The sequence below is a fragment of the Sinocyclocheilus grahami genome, unplaced genomic scaffold (genome assembly GCF_001515645.1).
Source record: "Sinocyclocheilus grahami isolate Dianchi unplaced genomic scaffold, SAMN03320097.WGS_v1.1 scaffold1931.1, whole genome shotgun sequence".
Lineage (NCBI taxonomy): Eukaryota > Metazoa > Chordata > Actinopteri > Cypriniformes > Cyprinidae > Sinocyclocheilus > Sinocyclocheilus grahami.
This window is the reverse complement of record NW_015507110.1, coordinates 51,981-75,998: the sequence shown is the minus strand read 5'-3', so window position 1 is coordinate 75,998 and position 24,018 is coordinate 51,981. Positions and strand designations below refer to the sequence as shown.

The 24,018-nt window shown below is 45.0% G+C and overlaps 1 protein-coding gene across 1 annotated transcript in view; it reads left to right on the top strand.

Annotated features, from left to right (window-relative positions):
- Window positions 1-24,018, top strand: part of LOC107573397 (protein inscuteable homolog) — a 78,005-nt gene that overhangs the window by 13,650 nt on the left and 40,337 nt on the right. The window contains exons 2-3 of the mRNA XM_016259835.1: window positions 12,259-12,347; window positions 17,012-17,372. Coding sequence (XP_016115321.1) covers window positions 12,292-12,347; window positions 17,012-17,372 — 417 coding nt within the window. The 5' untranslated portion in view covers window positions 12,259-12,291. The remainder of the gene's footprint in view (window positions 1-12,258; window positions 12,348-17,011; window positions 17,373-24,018) is intronic.

Genomic DNA, 24,018 nt, shown 5'->3' with positions numbered 1-24,018 from the left:
GTCCTAACCCTAAAACAAAGTCAGAAAAACAGAAAGACAGGTCCAAGTAGCGCTGCTGAAGAAAGCTAGTTAGTGAATTCACATAAAACAAGTTCACATAAAACTAGCAATAGAGTAAATGAAAAGGATGGTACTCACCACCCACGGCTCCCGTGCATGACTAAAGCTCAAGAATATAATCTGAAGACGGAGTCCGAAGAGCGCTTGGGTCCAGACCCACAGTAGGTAGTCCAATGAGACATAGAAACTAACTAAAACATCATATGTCCAGCATGAGAGACTGCAATGCAAGCGCAGGAGGCTCCTACCTAACCTCGGTCAGGTGGGTGGTTTTAGGGGAATTAAGGGGAGGAAGATGAGAGCAGATGTTAATACCCTCAGAGGGAGGTGAGTAGATGTTTCAAGGTTTACTCTGGTCCGGACAAAGGCACTGGGGATGCCTCATCCGGATCACCTCTCTCAAGTCTCGCCTCTAGCCCCCGAGATCATGATATTCTACCACACCCAGCTGTGAGCACCAGAGCACCAGCTCAGTTCAGGGCCAAGCATCAAGGAGGCTCGCAAGCCAACATTTGAACACAGAGACATACATTAAAGTAAAGGCAAAGGAGAAGTGCTCACTAACAGATTTAGACATATTTCTGAAAAATATTTGAGAGAAATAGGCCTTTTGTGTACATAGAAAAAGTCTTAGATCTTTGAGTTCAGCTCATGAAAAATGGGGGCAAAAACAAAAGTGTTGCGTTTATAATTTTGTTCAGTGTAGTTAGTGAATTCACATAAACTAGCAATAGATACATGAAATGGATCGTACTCACCAACCACGGCTCCCCCGCATGACTCAAGCTCACGGGGCATTATCTGAAGGCAAAGCCCGCGGAGCCCTTCTGCTTAGTGGCACGGAGAGCAAGATCTGTGGTGCGACGAAACTCAGCCACCTCATCATAACAATACACTTCTCCCCCTCAGTAGTATTGTGAATGCATCACGGTGAGCACAAGCCATCTCCTTGTGAGATGAGCGCATTCAATTCATGCTTATCCCTCACAAGAAACAAGCAATGAATACAGAGCGCATCCAACTCCCTCGAGAGCTGAACGCGCTTGCTCTTCACCACACACACAGACAGGAGTCGTGTGAAACTACGGGTATCAGAGCAAAGCCTCTGGCGAGAGAACATGCACTCCTAGTTGTGCTTAACATAAACAAACGGTCAGTGAAGACGAAGAAGAGGATGACGTGTTCTGCCGGCACCCTTTTATACTGTGGTCACGCTGGTAGTGACCTCATAGGCTGTCGCCAGCCAATATCATTGTCGTGTTTAGATGTATGCTTCAGACACCGGTCATGCCGAAGGCGTTCCCCATAGAGGACGCAGTATCTCGATTCCCTCGGAAGGGAACCATAGTATACCACCTGTCACGCCACTGGACTCATTCTGTGTGTTTTTCCCTCTCCATGTGCCTGCCTGGACCTAGTTTTCCCTTGTTAATTGTTTATTGAGTTCCAAGTGTGTGTCTCATGATTTCCTTGATTAGTCCCATTACTTAAGCCCTGTGTTTTGCTAAGTTCTTGGTCTGGTATTGAATGTTCATCTTTCCCCTGCTACATGTGTGTTCCAGTTCCGTTGGATGTTCATTAAAGTCTGTTCATTTGAAGTTTTCTCCTTGTCTCCTCGTTCCTCGCTCCGTGCTCCTCACAGTAGCGCTTCGTGACAGAATATCAGACCATAAACAGTTACCTCCATGTGTTCCCTCCGTTTTTGTTTTCGTTTTTTCCTCAGTGTGTTTTGTTTCCATAGTTTTTCCATTATGGATCCCCTTGCCCGCCCTGAATACCTCCTCCTCCTGCTGGAGCAAGGGGAAAAATTGCTCAAGCGCTCTGCACTTTCTAAGATGCCAGCTTGAACACTGCGTGCAGAGCGCTGTCGTCCGAGGATGGTCCTCGAGCAGGTTTCTCTGCCTTCGTGGAGTGGATCCTGGCGAGAAATAGATCGCCATTCACCATCTGCCCTGTGAATGATCTCGCTGGATCCACTCCTGACCCAGAACCCAGCCCACATGCAGAGCGCATGCCCGAGCCCACCGCTGACGGAGAGCCCGAGCTCGATGCGGCCGAGGAGCCATTGCCGTATGGAGCGACAGAGCAACGGATCGCCGCGGAGCTGCAAGTGATGTCAGTCAAGGTGCGAGAGCCAGCAACAGAGCCCACCACGAGGGAGAATGCCACGCGCTGGATCCACTCCTGACCCAGAACCCAGCCCACCGCGGTGCAGAGCGCATGCCCGAGCCCACTGCTGACGGAGAGCCCGAGCTCGCTGCGGCCGAAGAGCCGTTGCCGTATGGAGCGACAGAGCAATGGATCGCCGCAGAGCTGCAAGTGATGTCAGTCAAGGTGCGAGAGCCAGGAACAGAGCCCACCACGAGGGAGAATGCCACGCACAGAGAGAGCGCTGAGTGGAGCTCCACCCCTGCACCGTGGCTGAGGGTGAGCTGATTATACATCTGGTACTGCTGGACTTCGAGGAGGACCTTATAGACTGGGAAACAGAGCTGGAAGCCGCCTTGCCCGCTCTCCGCTCTCCTCTCTCCTTCGTCCCCACTGGTCCCGTCCAGCCCCGAGTGGGCTCCAGTCCCTAAGTTTAGCCCAGTGAGGGCTCTAGTCCCTGAGTTTAGCCCAGAGAGAGTTCCAGTCCCAGAGTTTAGCCCCGAGAAAGTTCCTGTTCTCATGTCTAACCCAGAGAAAGTTCCTGTTTCCATGTCCAGCCCAGAGAAGGATCCTGTTCCCACGTCCAGCCCTGAGAGGGCTCCTGGTCCCAAGTTAAGTCCGGAGGCTCACAAATATCCACCCACCCACCCACTCCTGCCTCCTCCACCGCTGTCATCTGGCAGCCCCTCTGCTTGCCCTCAGCCCACCATCAGCACGGTGCGAGCTCCACGAGACTGCTATACTCCAGCGTCGCTGGGGCTGGAGTTTCCCTTGACTCCGCCTCCAGCCTCTAAACCCTGGACTCCGCCTCGGCCCGTGGACCCTTTGGCTCCACCAGGCTCCTAGCTCCCTTCTGTCCGCCGTGGCCCGGCAGTTCCGCTGGGCTCCCTTGTATCTCCGGCTCCGGCTCCGCCTTGGTCTGGCGTCAACCATCCTGCGCCTCGGGACTCCACTCCTTCGGCTGCGCCTTGTCCCTTCGTCTCTCCGGCTAAGTCAGGCTCCTTCCTCCCTTCGGCTCCTCCTCAGTCCTCTGTCGCTCTGGCTCCACAGCAGCCTTTCGGATCCCCGCCTCCACGTCAGTCACCGGTGCCATCTGCTCCTCCTTGGCCCTCCGGATCCTGCCCGTCGCCCTCGCTCATCAGCTCTCCGTCTCCGTCTCGGGCTCCTCCATCACCTGCTCCGCCGCCGTTGGTCGGCCCTCCCTCTGTTGGCTCCACCGGGGGTCGCCATCATGGCTGTGGCTTGGGTCATGTCCATCCTCCACCCGAGCCTCCTCCCAAGTTCCCACCCCTGCCCCCCCTCTGTTGTTCTACGGCGCAAAGACGCGCCTTCCGGGAGGGGGGAGATATGTCACGCCCCTGGACTCATTCTGTGTGTTTTCCCCTCTCCATGTGCCTGCCCGGATCGAATTTTCCCTTGTTAATTGTTTATTGAGTTCCAGGTGTGTATCATGATTTCCTTGATTAGTCCCATTATTTTAGCCCTGTGTTTTCCTAAGTTCTTGGTCTGGTATTGAATGTTCATCTTTCCCTGCTACGTGTGTGTTCCTAGTTCCGTTGGATGTTCATTAAAGTCTGTTTGTTTGAAGTTTTCTCCTCATCTCCTCGTACCTCGCTCCGTGCTCCTCACAGTAGCGAATGTGACAGTACCAAAGTAGTCCAAATGACCATGTGTTTCATTCGGGGTGCTCTCTGGTGGTGTCACAAAGCGCTACTGTGAGGAGCACAGAGCGAGGAACAAAGAGACTTTAATAACATTAAGGGAACCAGGAACACACACATAACGGGGAAAGATGACATTCAATACCGGACAGGAAACAATGGGCAGAACACACTTTATATACAATCTTAATTAGGGGAAGACGAGACACACCTGGAATCAAATTGGAAAAAATTGACATGGGAAAACTGGGTCATGGAACACGTGGGGGAGGAAAACACAAAACATCCAATGGATGGGCGCTCTGGAGGCCCCTCAGGACTGGCTTACACTGGACGGCAGGCCTCCAGAACGGTACATGTTCCGGGATCCATGGCGGATCAGGCAGTTCAGGGCACCATGGCGGAGCAGGCAGACTAGGAAGCCATGGCGGAGCAGGGAATTCAGGGGGCCAGGGCAGAGTAGACAGTTCAGGAGGCCAGGGCGGAGCAGACAGTTCAGGAGACCATGGTGGAGCAGACAGTTCAGGAGGCCATGGCGGAGTAGGGAGTTCAGGGGGCCATGGCGGAGCAGACAGTTCAGGACGCCATGGCAGATCAGACAGCTCGGCCTCGATCTTGGCCTCGGCACTCTGCCAGGCCTCTACGGCCAGAGTCCTAAAACCCCTAAAACCTTCTGTGTGCCTGACTTGGGTACTGTGGCCCTCCCTGGGCTTGACTTGGGGACTGGAGCCCTCCTTGGGCTGGACGTGGGAACTGGAGCCCTCCTAGGGCTAAAATCTGCGACTTGAGCCCTCTCTGGTCTAAACATGGGGATTGGACCTCTCTCAGGGCTAGACTCGAGGACTGGAGCCCTCTCTGGGCTAAACTCGGGGACTGGAGCCCTCTTTTGGCTAAACTCGGGGACTGGAGCCCTCTCTGGTCTAAACTCGGGAACTAGAACACTCTCTGGGCTAAACTCGGGGACTGGAGCTCTCTCTGGGCTAAACTCGGGGACTGGAGCCCTCTCTGGTCTAAACTCGGGAACTAGAACCCTCTCTGGGCTAAACTCGGGGGCTGGTGCCGACACTGGAGCTGGCTCAGGGGCTGGAGCCGGCACTGGAGCAGACTCAGGGGCTGAAGCAGACACTGGAGTGGACTCAGGGGCTGGAGCCGACACTGGAGCGGACTCATGGGCTCGAGCCAACAGTCGCTTCCTCCTTAAATTCCTCCCTTGACTTAGGGTTAAGGATCGTGCAGCTGTTAGCTGAGGGCTTGAGAGTGCCGCGGTCAGTGGCCTTGAAATAAGGAACGGCCGGCGGGCTTGACAATGGGCTGGTTCTGGCTAGGGGCCGGATACCCTCCAGACACCGGAGGATCCCTTCCCTCCAGCTTAGTCCCTTAGTGTCTGGGAGGTCTACGGGGCGATGGTAGTTGGCCCCATGCCAGAACAAAGAGTTGATGGTGGCATCATCTAATGCCGTCGCCGCGGCGAGCCCGCAGAACTCCCAGGCATACTCGACGAAGGGGAGATCCTTATGGGCTAGGGCAATGAAGCGTGCTGCGGATTCCATGCCGCGGGGAGAAACAAACAGGAAAACAAAAGACTATTTAAAAAACGAAAACAAAACGGGGAGAAGGTTTTTTTTGTTTTGGTCCGTAGTCTGTCACGTTTCCTACTGTGAGGGAGCGCGGAGCGAGGAATGAGGAGACGTGGAGTATACTTCGAACAAAGAGACTTTAAAGGGGTTATATGATGCGACATAAATTCTTTCTCTTTGGAGTGTTACAAGCTCTTGGTGCATAAAGAAGATCTGTAAAGTTGCAAAGACCAAAGTGTCAAATCCAAAGAGATATTCTTTATAAAAGTTAAGAGTCAACCATACCTACCTAAAACGGCTCGTTCTAACATACCCCCATATGTCTACGTCATGATGTGGGAAGATTTGCATAACACCGCCCAAATGTTCACGCAAAGAAAGAAGGCTTAACTTTTCTCACTGTAGTATTGTTGTTGCCGCCGATGCCATGTCGTGAAGGTGCTGTGCGGTTTGTTCGTGAAATCGAAACTACTTTGTTTGGCCTTCCAAAAGAGGACACGACTAGAAATCAATGGTTAAGTTGTATTTACGGCACTGTTCCAGAACAGTTCAACCCAAATATTAAGATGTGTGCAGCACATTATATGGAGGACTGTTTCCTGATCCTGTTAGAGTAGACTACAATGCTGGCTGTTCTGACTTAAAGACTGTAAGTACATTTTTATATTTAAAGAATTTGCCACTGATGATTCAAATGTGAGTTTTGAGCAGTGTAGAGTAGCATTTGTAGTTTGTCATTTCTCCGATCACAAATGCAGACATGGTTTTATGTTTACGCGGCACGATGCAATGCAACGTGTAAAAAGACAGTATAAGTCATTATAATCCGTAATTATGTCCCCACTGGATGCAACAAATGCCTCGTTTATAATGGGTTTTAATGTTTTTCTCTTTTAATCTCGTCACTCCGGCAAGGCATCACAATATGGTAAGGGGCGTAACATTTCCATCAAATGCTTGAGGTATTCGGCCAATCACAGCGCAGTGGATAGCTGGCCAATCAGAGCATACCTCGCTTTTCAGACCGATGAGCTTTGTAAAAATCGATGCGTTTCAGAAAGGCGGGGCATAGAGGAGAAACAATAATGTACAGTACGTGGAAAATAATGTGTTTTTTTAACCTTAAACCGCATGAACACATTTCATTACACCAAATACACAAATACTGTTCTTTTTAGCAACATTATATGACCCCTTTAATAACATCAAGGGAACCAGGAACACACACGTAGCGGGGAAAGATGACATTCAATACCGGACAGGAAACAATGGGCAGAACACACTTTATATACAATCTTAATCAGGAGAAGACGAGACACACCTGGAATCAAATTGGAAACAATCGACATGGGAAAACTGGGTCATGGAACACGTGGGGGAGGAAAACACAAGACACAAGACTGACAGGTACTGTGTTTTTGGAATAAATTATTGTGATTACACTTGTCTGCCTGTTACATTTTTCTTGAAACTATTTAATTTTAGGTAAAGGGTTAGGGTTAGGTTGAGTAAAAGCAGAGGGTATAATGGCTCAAGTTCTTTTAATTGTGATGATTTTGGCTCACATTTAACAAAACCCCACCAATTCATTATCTCAACAAATTAGAATACTTCATAAGACCAATAAAAAATACTTTGTGTATTTTGGATAAAAATAGTACTGTCCTGTTAAAGGTAAAACACAGTAACTAAACATACAGATATATGTATTTTTACTGGTTTTGTCCTGAGGCATCATTATTCATACTCCAAAATCACAGATACCAGCTTCCAGCATTGACGAGTAAACTTCAAACCATCCTGCTGCAGGATGTCATTAAATGAATCAGAAGAGAGTACAGGCCTACATGGTTAGCAGGTTGTGTAAATTGAATAATGTAAATGGGATACATCAATAAATAACATGGAATGAGCACTAAAGCTTATTGAGTCACTGGATGGCATTCTGCCAGTAAATCAGAAGATAAGATATTCTTTTGGCATAGTAATAAAATTACTATGGAGGAAACGACAGGAGAAGAATAGAACCTCTTCAATTTAGATCAATGGTGGAAGATGAACCTGGACAGAGTCTTTAAACCACACTAACATCACTGAGTTACACTTTGGGAAACATATCACTCATTGCAAAATCTGTCTGTTTACCAACAAGACAGCAAATGGAAACACAACAGTGTTAATAACACAACATTAACCAGACTTGGGGAAAATATTAATTACATAACTTACCCACACATGGAGTTACAGAAGACTAGAAAAACTGTGTCTGATGAAACACTATAGATTGTCTGATGTCTTGCTGCATGGACTGATGGCTACTCCTTCAGCTGATGAGAACAGATGCTCTGTTGCTTTTCAATGACCAACTGCCAGCCATCAGTCCCAGTACAGAAGTGCCTCAAGTGTCAAGGCCTCCATCATTATCTGTGGGGGTTTAGCTGATTGGGGAAATGGGGTTGCATTGCCCAGTATGGGGTTAGAATTATTTCATATTCCCAGATAAATGAAAGGAGATTCACAAATAAAGATTCACAACAATTAAATGAATTCACAGACACATAGAAACAAATTTATGTAAAGTTTTTGTCACAAACACAACTTTGAATTTGTTCAAACAACAAATTCAACAATATGATTTTTTTGATTGCTTCCTGTGCATTTGTGGATCACAGCACATGTTTTTCCGACATTTCTAGCATCTCTGCACACAAATCCACAAATAGCTGGACTCCAACCATCGTTAACTCAAGCCAATCAGATAACAGCTACTGTCATGAATCTGGTCCATGAACTTCCGTCTGCTTACCCTCAGAGGTCACCCTTTCCATTACATTGACTCTCGCACTACACCTACTGTTGCTTATCATCCCGGACTACATATCCCATCATTCATTGCACTGATTGCACTCAGCACGGATTGCACACAGCTGTTTTCACTGATTGCACACAGCTGCTTCACATCACTCACTCACCATATAACACTCACTCAAACTACCATTCACTGCCGAGTATTGCTTGCCTGTTAGTTTTCCTAGTTCCTGTTTCCTTCCCAATATACTGATAATATAAAACAATGCCCGTTTTAATGCCCGGTCTCTGGAAAGAGGTTTGGATAAGTGATATTTACATTCCCTGTGGTTGAGTGAGCAGTCCAGTGGTGGTGAGTGGTGACTTCTTCCACTGGTTGAGCTGGGTAACAATGCAGTGGGGAAAGGAGCAGGAATCCATTTCAAGAGACTTGAACACAAAGTGCTATGAGATGCTGATCTCCTGGAGCACCAAAGGGTCCTAAAATCTGGAACGCACAGCTGAGACCTTGGAGTAGGTGCAGAAGGTCCTAATATTTAGAACACGCCAATGAAAGTACCTTGAAGTGAAGGTTTGCTCGCCGGAGCTTAAACTTGCTGCAAAGGTCTGTATGTCTTCTGCCTTTCTGGGCCAGAGACTCAGAACTTGGTCAATCCGCTTTTGTCTCTCTGGGATGGAGACTCAGTATGTGCTGCATCTGTTGTTGTCCCGCTGGACGAAGACTCTGAACATATCTGGTATCTGTCATGGTGTGGCCCACCCTATATTCCTCCTGCAGAATTTGTTTGCATAGTTCAAACACACAGTTAGAAAAGTGTCACTTACTGATGCATTATTCACTTACCAAACCACTACCAGAATACCTTTGGCAGTGTTCTGAATGCATAAAGTCAAAACACGATCAAACTGTCATGCATGCATTCATTTGTCCGTTACCAGCTGAATTTGTGTAAAATGTTTCGCTACACATCGCTGTCACTGAGGATACTTATTTCTCTGAATAAGTATGAAATTGATGTGTGGTAGTTTGCATCAGTTTTAAGGTCTGAAAACATAGTAATGAATGGATTTGGAAGATCCTTGTGGAATTTCACCCACTGCTACTGCATATGGAGGTCCTAGGGATTTTTTTATGGTGGCCACAGGCCAAAACCTAACCTAATCTCTAGATGGATGAAGGGCAGAAACTGCATATGGGTGAATGAGGTGTCCTGTCCTGCCACAGGTACCAGAGGTCCAATCAAAATGCAGCAAACCTTTGTCCGCAATTATTACTCTGTTGCAGGACAGTATATGTGGTTTTTGCAGGACAAATGTGTGAGAGAGAAATTTACTACTGTTATACCATATAAATATTGATTTACATTAGTTGGAAAGCCAATTTGCGATCATATGGACAATAACCTTTTAAATTGCCAATAAGCTTTATTAATTGTGACTAGCTCTGTGACTGACACTTAATTTGCCCAGGTTCAAGTGATACAATGCAATTTACTCTATGGGACCTATTCAGTCTGCTAAATGCTAAAACAGTTAACTTTACAATAAACATGTAATACACAACACTATTTATACATTTATTAATTTAACACAACACTTATTCACATTTCCTTGCATTTGTACATAACACACCTGTACACACAAACACCGTCTATTGTCTATTTTTTATATTGTGTTTTTCTTCAAAAATGTGTTGTATATTGCTATTTTCTATTACTTATTCTATTTTTATTATCTGTGTCTTGTCACTGTCATTCTGTTTGTGCTGTAGAAGCTTCTGTCACCATAACAATTTCCTCATATGTGTAAACATACCTGGCAATAAAGCTAATTCTGATCCTGATTATGATTCTGCATGACTATATTTTAGATCCCTTTAACTCTACCCAATACCTAAACATAACTACTACAACAACTACCTTACTTACTATCAATCAGCAGTAATTAGGAGTTCATTGAGGGAAAACTCTTTAATAGTTAATTGTGTCCCTGGAGCACAAAAGCAGTCTTAAGTCGCTGGGGTATATTTGTAGCAATAGCCAAAAATACATTGTATGCGTCAAAATTATAGATTTTTCTTTTATACCAAAAACCATTAGGATATTAAATAAAGATCATGTTCCATGAAGATATTTTGTAAATTTCCTATCGTAAATATATCAAAAATGTATTATCATTAGTAATATGCATTGCTAAGGACTTCATTTGGACAACTTTAAAGGCGATTTTCTCTTTTACTTTGGAGTATTTAGATTTTTTTGCACCCTCATATTCCATATTTTCAAATAGTTGTATCTCAGCCAAATATTGCCTTATTCAGCTTTCAGATGATGTATAAATCTCAATTTAAAAGAATCAGAGGTCCAATCAAAATGCAGCAAACCTTTGTCCGCAATTATTACTCTGTTGCAGGACAGTATATGTGGTTTTTGCAGGACAAATGTGTGAGAGAGAAATTTACTACTGTTATACCATATAAATATTGATTTACATTAGTTGGAAAGCCAATTTGCGATCATATGGACAATAACCTTTTAAATTGCCAATAAGCTTTATTAATTGTGACTAGCTCTGTGACTGACACTTAATTTGCCCAGGTTCAAGTGATACAATGCAATTTACTCTATGGGACCTATTCAGTCTGCTAAATGCTAAAACAGTTAACTTTACAATAAACATGTAATACACAACACTATTTATACATTTATTAATTTAACACAACACTTATTCACATTTCCTTGCATTTGTACATAACACACCTGTACACACAAACACCGTCTATTGTCTATTTTTTATATTGTGTTTTTCTTCAAAAATGTGTTGTATATTGCTATTTTCTATTACTTATTCTATTTTTATTATCTGTGTCTTGTCACTGTCATTCTGTTTGTGCTGTAGAAGCTTCTGTCACCATAACAATTTCCTCATATGTGTAAACATACCTGGCAATAAAGCTAATTCTGATCCTGATTATGATTCTGCATGACTATATTTTAGATCCCTTTAACTCTACCCAATACCTAAACATAACTACTACAACAACTACCTTACTTACTATCAATCAGCAGTAATTAGGAGTTCATTGAGGGAAAACTCTTTAATAGTTAATTGTGTCCCTGGAGCACAAAAGCAGTCTTAAGTCGCTGGGGTATATTTGTAGCAATAGCCAAAAATACATTGTATGCGTCAAAATTATAGATTTTTCTTTTATACCAAAAACCATTAGGATATTAAATAAAGATCATGTTCCATGAAGATATTTTGTAAATTTCCTATCGTAAATATATCAAAAATGTATTATCATTAGTAATATGCATTGCTAAGGACTTCATTTGGACAACTTTAAAGGCGATTTTCTCTTTTACTTTGGAGTATTTAGATTTTTTTGCACCCTCATATTCCATATTTTCAAATAGTTGTATCTCAGCCAAATATTGCCTTATTCAGCTTTCAGATGATGTATAAATCTCAATTTAAAAGAATGTACCCTTATGACTGGTTTTGTGGTCCAGGGTCACAATTGTTAATATGAATTCACCAAGCTGAAGTGTTACCTTTTGTTGTTAGATCTGGCAGGCTTATTCAGGATGTTATACAGTATGTGTCTAGATGAAGTCCTGGCTGGTGTAGCTGTATTTAACACCTTTTGATGAGGTCCACACTGGTTCCTATGCAGTCATCATCAGCAGAAAAATCCCCGCTCTGGATACTGATCTCCACAATGACTTTTCTGTGGTTGCTGTAGCATCTCTTGTGCAATTTGTAGATCAGTCAGTCACTCAGAAACAACCCAGTTTTGGTACTTTCTGATCCAAGCTTGATCAAATTCATTAATTCATTTCTCTTCAGGCAGACAGGCTTATATTATTAATATAAATACTATATTAGTACATAGTGGTCAGTGTAACTGCTTGCTGCAAAACATGGTGAAATTTGGTGTTTTTAGCGTTTTGTGAGCTCTTCATGATGGCCTGCATTCAGTCTGTTAATATTGTGTTTTGTAGGTGCTATGCTGAAGTAAGGAGGACGTAATCAGAATGGCGACCCCACAGAGTTCCAGACAGAGCAGCTATTCCTCAATCTCTGGAGAGATGTAAGTGGACTTTCATGCCTCATTATCTCTATGAAATTAAGGCACTAAAAATAAGCAAAACAAGTATATCACTAAACACTCCTTGGTGGCTGTTATTTTATCCACTAATAACATAAAATCAGGTGCAGCTGCTTGTAACTTGAATGTGTTTGTAACCTAAATAGTTTTACCGTTTTCGGCACTTTGTTATTCTTCTAGTGATTTACCTATAGCGGATAATGAATTGGATGTCTCGCACATTCACAAAAATAGCTTACTTACAAAAATAAGGTGGATATGAAGAGGAAGTAGAAACACAAGCAGACAGTATTCCCATTGTAATGTGCAGTAATAGATGCTGATGTGTGTTGTTGAGAGTGAGACAGGCTCAGATTGCAGGTCAGAGTCAATGATTACCTATGTTTGTTTGTCACTGACGGTAGTCACACCAAAGTTTCTCATAAATACATGCCTAGAACATAAACATTTGTGACCTAAAATCTTTTTATTTTTTTTGCCTCCTCAATTACACATTTCTATATATATATATATATATATATTCAGAACGTATAGACACATTCACTCTCTATATATGTATATATATATATATATATTCAGAACGTACAGACACATTCACTCTCTATATATGTATATATATGGTGAATTTGTCGATATGTACTGAAAATGATTTAAAAAAAATTGAAAATTGATGCACTGGTTGGCAACATATTATGATTTTCTAAATTAAAAAAAACTGAGATAGGCAATATATGTTCTTGAGCTAACAGGTATTTTTTTTAATTATTTTTTTTTTTACTGGGGTTATATTATATGGTAAGAACAATAAGAAGAAAACAAACAAAAGCATTTCCTTTATTCAAAATGTGTAAATATAAATATGTGCTCATATGAATGAAGAGAGCAGCCTGAACTGAAGCCCGTGTGATTCACGGCTCATCGCTCCATCAGACAGCAGGTGGAGGTTTAGCAGGAAGTGAGTCTGATGCTCATTCATGTTCACGGTGATGCTGAATCATTGTGAGTTGAGCTTGCCTTCCACCCCTGATGAACAATTAGCATCGCACACACCAGTAGTTTGGACAGGTGCTTTTCTGTGCTCCACTGGACTTTCCATCTGTTTTACACACACACACACACACACACACTCACTCACTCACTCACGCACACACACACACTCACACACTCACTCACTCACATACATACACGCACACACACACACACACACTCACTGACACTCACTCACTCACACACACACACACACACACACAGACACACACACACACACACACACACACACACACACACACAAGATTTACCTGTGATATAACAGCACGCCTGCACATAACGTCAGATATGATGTCATCACAGTGCTTCAGCTCGTTTCATCTGTGATGTCACTCAAAAACAGGCCAAAAAACTCAGAATATGATTGTGTCAATATGTTAATGACAAACAGGAAGCACTATGAGTCAGAATAACTTCAGGACACGCATGAATAATACAGGAGCTTCGACTGACAACTAATCCAAAAGCATCTTCCGTTTGACCAACAAGTGAAGAAATTGACATGAAGATTCAGACTTTTCTCCATATGCATCGTCTCTGAGTAGAAAATTCCATTTTTATTCTGAAAGATGATCCATTTCAAATGGTAAACATAGACACAATGTCTGACAAGAGCAGATGAATAATTGATGTCTGTTGGGAAGAAACGCATGCTTTAATCGGCCAGGATGTGGAGGTTGTAGGTGTATTGTGACATAATGTTATTTTTTTATTCAAGCATAAGAGAAAATATAGGGAAATATTAAATTCAATATATTTGTAGTGCGTTTCTAACCAATGCACATCTTAGAGTGAGCGAGTATAGTGTCTTTCGCCTGAAGGAGAATGCTAAAGGTGATGTGGCATATGAAGAAGCAGTCACACTTTATTTTAAGATCCACTTCTCAAAATTAACTACGGCTTTCGCCTCAATAAACTCCTAATTACTGCTTATTAATAGTTAGTAAGGTAGTTGTTAAGTTTAGGTAATGGGTAGGATTAAAAAGGTACAAGCTGAAGAATATGTTCATGCAGAATGTGCTTCATAAATATAAAAAAACAGTCATATTGCTAGTAATATGCATGCTAATAAGCAACTAGTTAATAGTGAGAACTGGTCTATACCAAAGTGTTACTGAAGAAGCAGTGCTTTAAAAATCCCCTACTTTACACTAGTCAAGTCAAGTCACCTTTATTTATTTAGCGCTTTATACAATACAGATTGTGTTAAAGCAGCTTTACAGTGCTTTAACTATAAAATATAAAAGAAATTCACAATCCAAATTCACAATCATCTTCCATAATTTCTTTGGTGATTATAAAATATTTCATTATAGTAGAAGTTGCTATTTTGAGAGAAAGTGTGATGTGTCCTCTGAACGTAAGCAGATATAGCATATATATATATATATATTTGGTTGGTTGGCTGGTTGTTGGTCTGATTATCCTGTCATCTGCAAATGTGTCTTCCTCTCTCTCTCAGGTGTGTTTACTCTGTAAATGACTCCTAGCGGAGTGCAGTGAATTATTCTGACCTCACTGTACACGGGAATAAAAGCGCAGCACTTTCTGACCCATCAATGGGTGGAAATGTAAATATTTGTGCTGTAGAACAGCTTTTCCTCCACATTCATTCAAATAAACCCATTATTATGATGATCCATTCACAAGAGGCCTTTCTCACAGAAATTGTTTGTGCTGGTTGATACTTTGTTCAAAATGGCCAGCTGTAACTCACTGTAATAATGTAACAGTAATATTTAAATTTCTGCCCTGAAACAATAATAATTTTGTTTATATAATTAGACATTTTAGAGATATTGCACTTTATAACTTTCCATTTGTGAAGCATGAAAATATAAACATCACATGTAAATATCTGACTTTTTCACATAATAAAAGTATGGATGTGGTATAAGTGTAAATGCACACAGTTTTTGTTTTTCAGTGTTGGCTTCTGCACACAGTGCCAGTAAAATCTGTGGGTCGTCGCATTGACATTTGTTTCCTGTTCCACTCGTTCACTATGTGACACTCATTAGATCACATTGCCAAAGAGTTGGTGGAGAAGGGACACTTTGGGAGACTGCTGTTTGTGTTAGTTTATACTGAGGGACATTATTGTTAAATGTGCAACAGAATCAACACTATCGTTAATTAGAAAAAAGAAAAACACTTTTGCTTGTTTATAATGGTAGTATCTGTTGTGCCATTATCTGCAATATTTTTGTTTTGTTTTGTTTTAACATTAATCGTATTATATTGTTAAAAATACTATTTTCTTATTTGCTAATTATTTTATTTCTAATAGAGTTTTTCCCCAAATGCTCAAATTTACAACACCTTTATTTTCCATTTAATAATATTTTATATCTGGAAATGTATTAAACTCTTGCTTGCAATCACATCAGTCCTGACCTCTGGATTGACCTCAGGTTGATAATGAAGCAGAATCAGTGGCATAGCAACCATTATAACTGGGGGAAGTGGGGGATTTCTGTGTGCATCCCCACACTTTTTCTGATTTAATCATTACCATGCTCTACTGTGTCCTCTCTGTTTACATTAATCGGTTCTTCTACCTATAGTTACATCCACATGTAAGCACAATGAAAATAATATAAATGTAAATTGACTCTGGGCTGTGGAATATCCTTGTTTCTCAAAATCGCTTAGCCAGATGCCTCTAATCAACAAGTTATTTAGCTCAGATGAGTGTGTTTTGTGGAGCTCCTCATATGTTTGCATAGAAAGGCTTTCTAAATTCAACATTAGCTCATTGGAAAAATGTGCCTCTACTTAAATGTTTGTAAAACTCCATACCCATGCACAAAACATACACATACAGTTTACCTCAGTCTCTACTGAAATGAACACTAGTGTAAACATCAACAACTTTTATTCCTTTTTACACAAGCAATTACAGAGCCAGATTATCAATTAATAAATACATATTTCATGTGGGTGGTTCCTTTCACAATACTATATAATGACGTTTCACATTTTTCATGCTTGCATCACATAAACAGCTCCATATGTTTGGCTTTTTTGACATAGTAAACTTGCCCTGTAGCTCACCTGGTACTCCATTACACTAGTGATGTAGAGCACTTGGTTATGAGTCCTGTGAAACACAAGTCACGACAAAAAAGCTCAAGACTTGTAGAAGCAAGTTAAAATGGCATGGCTGCTTCAGCAAAAACATTGCTTTTGTTAACAGTATCAGTTAGGTTTAGTGTAGGTGCTATGTATTATGCATTGAATTATAAACCTTTCTGCCATGGCATGTACAACAACTAACGTAATAAAACATTGCCAGATTCACTTTCCTCTCTTTCGTATAACACTCAGTACTTTTAACTCAGAAAGTGTGGTGATCATGCAAGAAGTAACGTAATACCATTTTGCAGAAATGCCATAGGCACATTTTTATTTTATTTTTTTACATATATTTACATATATGCCCAAATGCTTGCTAGGGTCCCACCTGTAACTTGTGATTGAAGACTAAGTTCGAGACCTCAGTTGTAAGGCTTGAATCATTTACGGGCTCTACAGTCAAAGGATCATGTATGTACAGAAATGTACATGACCTGACATTGTCGTGTATGTCTGTGCAGCAGGATGCATGCCATACAGGTGGACTCGGTACAGCGCTGGATGGAAGACTTACGGCACATGACTGAGGTGGAGTGCATGTGCGTTCTGCAGTCTAAACCCATCGGTGTGGATGAAGACGCTCCAGGTGAGCTCATCGTATCCGGGGCAGGTGCCATTGGTGAGCACGTCACTCGTGATAACTTGCAGATGCTGCTGAAGAGGGCGCTGGTGGTCAGCACGGAGCTGGGGAAGATGTTCCAGCGTCTGGAGAAAGGCCGCTGGCAGCGGGTCCACAGCACGGCCATCAGGGTCAACTGTCACGTGCGCTCGCTCATCCAAGAGTACAGCACGGCCAGAAATGCCCCACCAGAAATGCAGAAGGTACGAAAGGACACATTCAGAAATAAGCAACAGATGTGTCTTCAACATGTACAATTACATTTAAAAACATAAAGGCTTTAATCCCATATAGCAAACATATTTTATTGATGACATAATCGGTTACGCTGGAGTATTAGCAGACTGTTAGAATAGGGTTAGGTTTAGTAGAATTTGTTGACATACTTGCAAAGTTACTTGTAGTCAGTAGAATGTCTGTTGTGGACCATCAAAATAAAGTGTTGGCAGATATTAAGCAGTCTATTAACAGTTAACGTCTCAGGTTACGTATGTAACCATGGTTCCTCGAGGGAACGAGACGCTGTTCGGAAAACGCTTTGGGAATGCCTTCTGTGACCACGCTCTGAATCACATGTGAAATCAGTCCAATAGCTGGGTGAGACGTCACGGGCAGGTGACGTCATGGCCAGGAAGCTATAAAAGCATGTGCGGCGGAGCCGGCGTCAGCTTCAGGAATGAAGCAAGCACCGGCAGGGATGCCGGAAGTATGGCACCAAGTCGAGCTACGTCGGAAAACGCTTTGGGAACAAGAATGCCCACGCCGCCAGACTTGCAAAACCCTGCCTAGTGTAGAAGAGCACAACTAAGGCGAGAGAAAGGAGAGCCCCGTCCCGAAGGCTCGCCGTCCCGAAGGCCAACTTCTGGAAGAGTGAGCCTTGACCCCCAAAGGAGAGGGGAGATCACAGGACTCGAGGTTATGTAATAGCATCCTGATCCACCACTTAGCATTAGCTTCTCTGGCCGGAGGCCTCAGCCTCAGCGCACCGCGGAGGAAACATGTAAGAAGAGGGTGACTTCCAACTGAATAGGCTGCCACAAAGACCTCTAGGGTGGAGTGGGTCCACCCTGCGGATAAACAGGCCTGCAGGAACTCCAGAACTGTACCAAACAGGCAGTTAGCTGGGTCGAGCTGGCAGTCTCTGCAGAAGTACAGTTTCCTCATAGAGGGAGCTCTGGATGGAGGATGGTCTCAACAACCTCGGTTGAGAGACCGGAAGTTATGAGTTGTGCCTCCTCAGAGGCCACACCCACAGCTTCGGGCGGGGGCGTGCCCTCCGCCTGTGAGAGGAGATCTCTCCTGACAGGAATCTCCCATAGAGCGCCGTTGAGGAGAGAAATCAGGCCAGAGAACCATACTCGGCCCAGCCAGAACGGGGCTACTAACAACAGACGGGCCCCATCCCGGTGCACTCTCTCCAGAACTCTCTCCAGTGGAGCTGGATGAGTCAGAGAGAACCAGAGGGGACAGTGCGATGTCATAAGAGTTGCAACAGGTCCACCTGAGCCTGGCCAAACACTCTCCATATCTGCTTCACCACCTCGGGGTGAAGCATCCATTCCCCGGGCCTCGGCCCCTGCCTCGACAGGATGTCTGCTCCCATATTGAGATGCCCAGGAATGTGAACTGCTCTCAGCGAGAGGAGTTTGCCCTGGGACCACACAAGGATTTGGTGCGCCGGCTTGTACAAGGGGCGCGAACGCAGACCTCCCTGGTGGTTGATGTAAGAGACCACCGCTGTGTTGTCAGTGCGCACCAACACATGGCGACCTCTTAGGTCTGGGAGAAAGTGTTTCAGAGCTCGAAACACAGCCAGCATCTCCAGACAATTGATATGCCACCTCACTGGTGAGGGACGCATCCATCGCTAGTGTTACGCGGCGACAAGGAACTCCCAGCACCGGGCCCTGAGACAAGAACCAAGGTTTCCTCCAAATGTCTAAGGCACATAGGCACCGCCGCGTGACCTTGAGCATGCGAAGCAGGTTTCCCCTCGGGGAGAACCCCTTGGTCTTGAGCCACCACTGTAGGGGTCTCATGTACAGCAGGACAAGGGTTCTCACATTGGACGCAGCTGCAATCAGACTCCGCAGTCTGGAACTGCTTGACAGGGAGTGACCGGCCTTCTCTTACTCTCGCAACTGTCGTGAGGATCGACTCGATCTGAGCAGGAGACATAAATGCCTGCATCGTGGTTGAATCCCACACCACGCCCAGATAAGTGGTTCTCTGTACCGGAGAAAACACACTTTTCTTGGCGTTAAATCTTAACCCCAGCTCTTTCGTGTGATCGAGAATGACATCTTGATGTCGAACCGCCATCCGCTCTGATTGAGCTAATATCAACCAATCATCGATGTGGTTGAGTCGTGAAAGTGTGGTGCAAGGCCAAAGGAAGAAACCGGTATTGGTAGGCTTTGCCCCCAAAAGCAAACCTCAGGAACTTCCTATGATGAGGAAGGATGGAGATATGTGCATCTTTTAGATCGATCGTGACACACCAGTCCTTGGACTTGGTCTGAGACACGACCTGTTTGAGTGCGAGCGTGCTGAACTTCAGTCGCATGACTGAGCAGTTCAATAGGCGCAGATCTAAAAAGGACGCAATCCCCCATCCTTCTTCGGAACAATTAAGTACCGGCTGTAGAACCTGGAGTCTGTCTCATGCAGAGGGACCACCTCGATGGCCTCCTTCTTTAAGAGAGTAACTACTTCTTGTTCTAATACCAAAGCCTGCTCGGGACCCCCCGTTGAATCGAGGCAGACGAGAACCGAACTGGATTCTGTAGCCTCTTTCTACAGTACGCAGGACCCATTGAGAAACATTTGGCAGTAGCTTCCACGCTGTTAAATAATCTACTAAGGGAATCAGTCTCTCGAGACTGATCTCTGGTGTGCCCAGAACGGCTAGTTCAGTGCCCTGATGTGACACACCAGCAGGGGACGGCCGAATTAGCTGCTCTGGGGGCCTCCGCAGAGGCCGCGAGCCTCTCAGAGCTGCTACGTTGCCGGGCGGTAACTGAAAGAAACGCTCGCTGGAGACCGCTGCGCCCTGGAACACCGGCAGGGTTGGCAGAACGATCTCCCGAGGGCACTGGGGGGAGACGGCCGTGCGGGAGACGTGTAATGCGGTGTGAACCTCTCTTCCCCAGAAGGGCCTGCCCTCCGAGGTCCTGAGCCACAGCATCAGGACTCTCATAGCTGAAGTCTCCTATTGAAAACGACGGCCCTCAGACCCACATCGTCTGCTAGGAAGACTAGACCAGAGCCTGCTCGGGGCAGGACCCAATGAAGCACACTTGGCAGGGGCTCCCACACCGCCAGGTAACCTCCTAAGGGAACCAGTCTCGCGCGACTGGCCTCTCGAGCAGCTAGCTCAGTGCCCTGAAGTGGCAGACCGGCAGGGGGGGGCCGGACTAGCTGGGCTAAAGACCTCCGTAGAGGTAGCGAGCCTCTTAGTACCGCTACGTTTCTGGGCGGTAACTGAGAGAAGCGCTCGCCAGAGACCGCTGCGCCCTGGAACACGGCAGGGTTGGCAGACCGACCTCCGGAGGGCACTGAGGAGAGTTGATGGCACTGAGGAGAGACGGGCACCGTGTAATGCGGTGTACACCGCTCTTCCCCAGAGGAAGCTGGCCCTCAAAAAGTCCTAGGCCTTTAGGCGTCAGGACGTTTACGACGAAGACTATCCAGCAAGAATGACGGTCCGCAGCCTTCAAGCTGTCTCTAGACTATGTGGAGTACGAGAAGTGAGGCCCCCAGAATGAGGGGTTGGAACATGGTAGTTTGGGACCGCTCCCGCCCAGCAGCCCCTGCTTCAACCTCCTCAGAGGAAGAGAGGTAAACGCGTGGTCTCACTCGAAACATTTTATCCCAAGAGCCCCTGTATATCTAACTTCTCATAGTCAGACATATACTTCATTTTATTCCTCAGAATTAAATGCAATCAAACAACCAGACGAGTAAATACGGCCTGGTGTAGTAAGATTCACATCAAAAACCGAAATGATGTATTATATGCGTTGCCTCGGCGGCGCGCAAGCCGCTCAGTCACACAAACAACGTCAACCTCCTCAGAGAAAGATGGTCGCAGCACTCACTCAGAGTGGGAAGAACCGCAGGCTTGCAAGCTTCGAGAATGAGCTCTAGATCTGGGGAACATGGGTGGAGATAGGAAGCGCCGTCTCCAACCCGTCTGCTAGATCATGTGTGATCCCCGCGATCTCAGTCGCTGCCGTGCCTCAGCAGCAGCGGGACCGCATTCGCAAGATCACAGGCATGGACACACTCCTCGAGTGTGCCCAGCGAGAGCGGAGCGCTTAACAGCGGAAAAAGCACAATCCGCCCCCCCCCTCGAGAGCCGACTGCGCGAGCTCTGCTCCCTATTAATGCTGCTCATTATAATATCAGGCATAATATGCTTGTGTAACTGATGCTTGTGCAACTGGCGAGCTCTTTGATGCCCTCCGTATCAATCTCCTCGGAGAAAGACAGGCGGATCGTCGCGCACTCTCCCCGGTGGGAAGGACCGCAACGCGGGCTTCCTAAACCCAGAGAGCGGGCGCCGGATCCGGTGGTTAGGAAGCAGATCCATACGCTGAAACCCACGAGCACAGCCGCCACTCCGCCTCGGCGAAAGCGGGGCCGGCACCGCGAGGAACGCTAGTGAAGGCTCCCTCCTCAAAGAGAGCCCTCTGAAAGTGAAGCAAGGCAGTAACAACTGTGCTTCACTCCCAAGCAGACAACAAACAAACTGTGTGTATCCAGCCTGAACGCTGCCTGCTCACCCCTTAGGTGTTTGGTTTTGTCTTGGGATTTCGTGACAGACAACACTAAATAAGACTCACAAACAGATATCAGACTGACACACACACAGAGCGCTTGCTGAATGACAAAAAGCTGACGCCGGCTCCGCCCCACGTGCTTTTATAGCTTCCTGGCCATGACGTCACCCGCCCGTGACGTCTCGCCCAGCTATTGGGCTGACTTAACATGTGATTCAGAGCGTGGTCACAGAAGGCATTCCCAAAGCGTTTTCCGACGCAGCTCAAGTTCCTGAAGAGGAACAGATATTAACAGTCTACTAGTACTCTAATGACTGCTAGTTGACATGTACAGTACTTGCAAAGTTACTACGTATCCCACTTGCAGTTTAATGAATGGGATCGGTTTAGTGGGTTGGTGGAAAATAACTTTTCTGGTTATAGCCAAATGAATTGCAGGGGTACGGAAGCATTTATGATTCATAACTGCTTAACCATTAGTAATGTCACTATTACTATTACACTATTATTATTACTATAACAAATCCCTGCACCAGACATGAATGAATGAATGAATGAATGAGGCATTTACATAGCGCTTTATTGTGTATTGCTGTACACCCAAAGCGCTTTACAATCATATGGGGGGGGGGGGGTCTCTCCTCGACCACCACCAGTGTGCAGCATCCACCTGGATGATGCGATGGCAGCCACAGGACAATGCCGCCAGTACGCTCACCACACACTAGCTACAGGTGCAGAGGAGAGAGAGAGACAGAGCCAATCAAGTAGATGGGGATTATTAGGAGGATAATACATTATCACAATGTCCAACATTAAAGAATGGTTCTTTAAATCATGTGTGTTGTTGAGGAGAGTGTACAGGTAGTGATCAGATGCACCATTTAAGACTGCTGGACCAGAAAACAGGTGAAAAAATCCCATAGACTCACACTGAAGAAGTCCTCATTTACACAAAAAAAATCATTATATTTTAGATGTAACCTATGGTTAAAGATTATTATTATGGTTAAAGATAATCCAGAATGCTGCAGCAAAAGTAGTCTTTAATGAGCTGAAAAGAGCACAAGACACATCTCTGTTCATCAATTTGCACTGGCAACCAATAGCAGCTCACATAAATTCAAGGCATTGATGTTTGCCTACAAAACAACCACTGGCTCTGCACCCCTTTACCTAAATACAATTCTTCAGAATGATGTGCCCTCCAGAAGCTTGCATTATGCAAGTGAATGGCACATTATAGTGCTGTCCCAAAGAGGCACAAAATCACTCACTGACTTTCACCTTAATTGTTCTCTTTTTAATTCTTATAAAAACTTCACCCTCTAACACTAACACTCTATTCTATTTATATTCTATCTACTTGATGCCCTTAATTTATTTTATATAAAAACTCGACCCTCTAACTGTCACAACTGCTATTCTGGAGGAACGAAGGAGCTCGGAGACGAAGGAGTTGAAAGAAAACTTTAATAGTCCGAACTGGGGGAAAACAAAGGGTAGCCAGGATACACACACACGTAGCATCGGAATAAGACATTTAACACAGCATGCTAGACACAGGAAACACTGGGCTTAAGTACATGACTAAACAAGGGGATGACGAAACACACCTGTACTCAATGAAACACAATAGGAACAGGAACAGGAAGGAAACCAAATATGGGCATGTCCCACACGAGGGAAATCTAGGTCATGGAAGGCACATGGGAAGAAAAACACAACACATACAGTCCATATTTCTGACATATCGCCCCCTCCCAGAAGGCGCGTCCTCGCACCGAAGAAACAACAGAAGGAGGGATGGTTGGGAACTTGGGAGAAGGCTCAGGAGGAGGACGGACACCCAGGAGGGGGCCGGCGGACAGAGTCCAGGGAGGTGATGATGGAGGGAGGAGCCAAGGAGGAAACAGGAGGGACTTGGAGCACGCGGCGCCAGGGGGGACCCAGGCCACAGCCATAATGAAATGGGGGAAGTCGTGGCCTAATGGTTAGAGAGTCGGACTCGTAACCCAAAGGTTGCGGGTTCGAGTCACGTCCCGGCAGGGATTGTAGGTGGGGG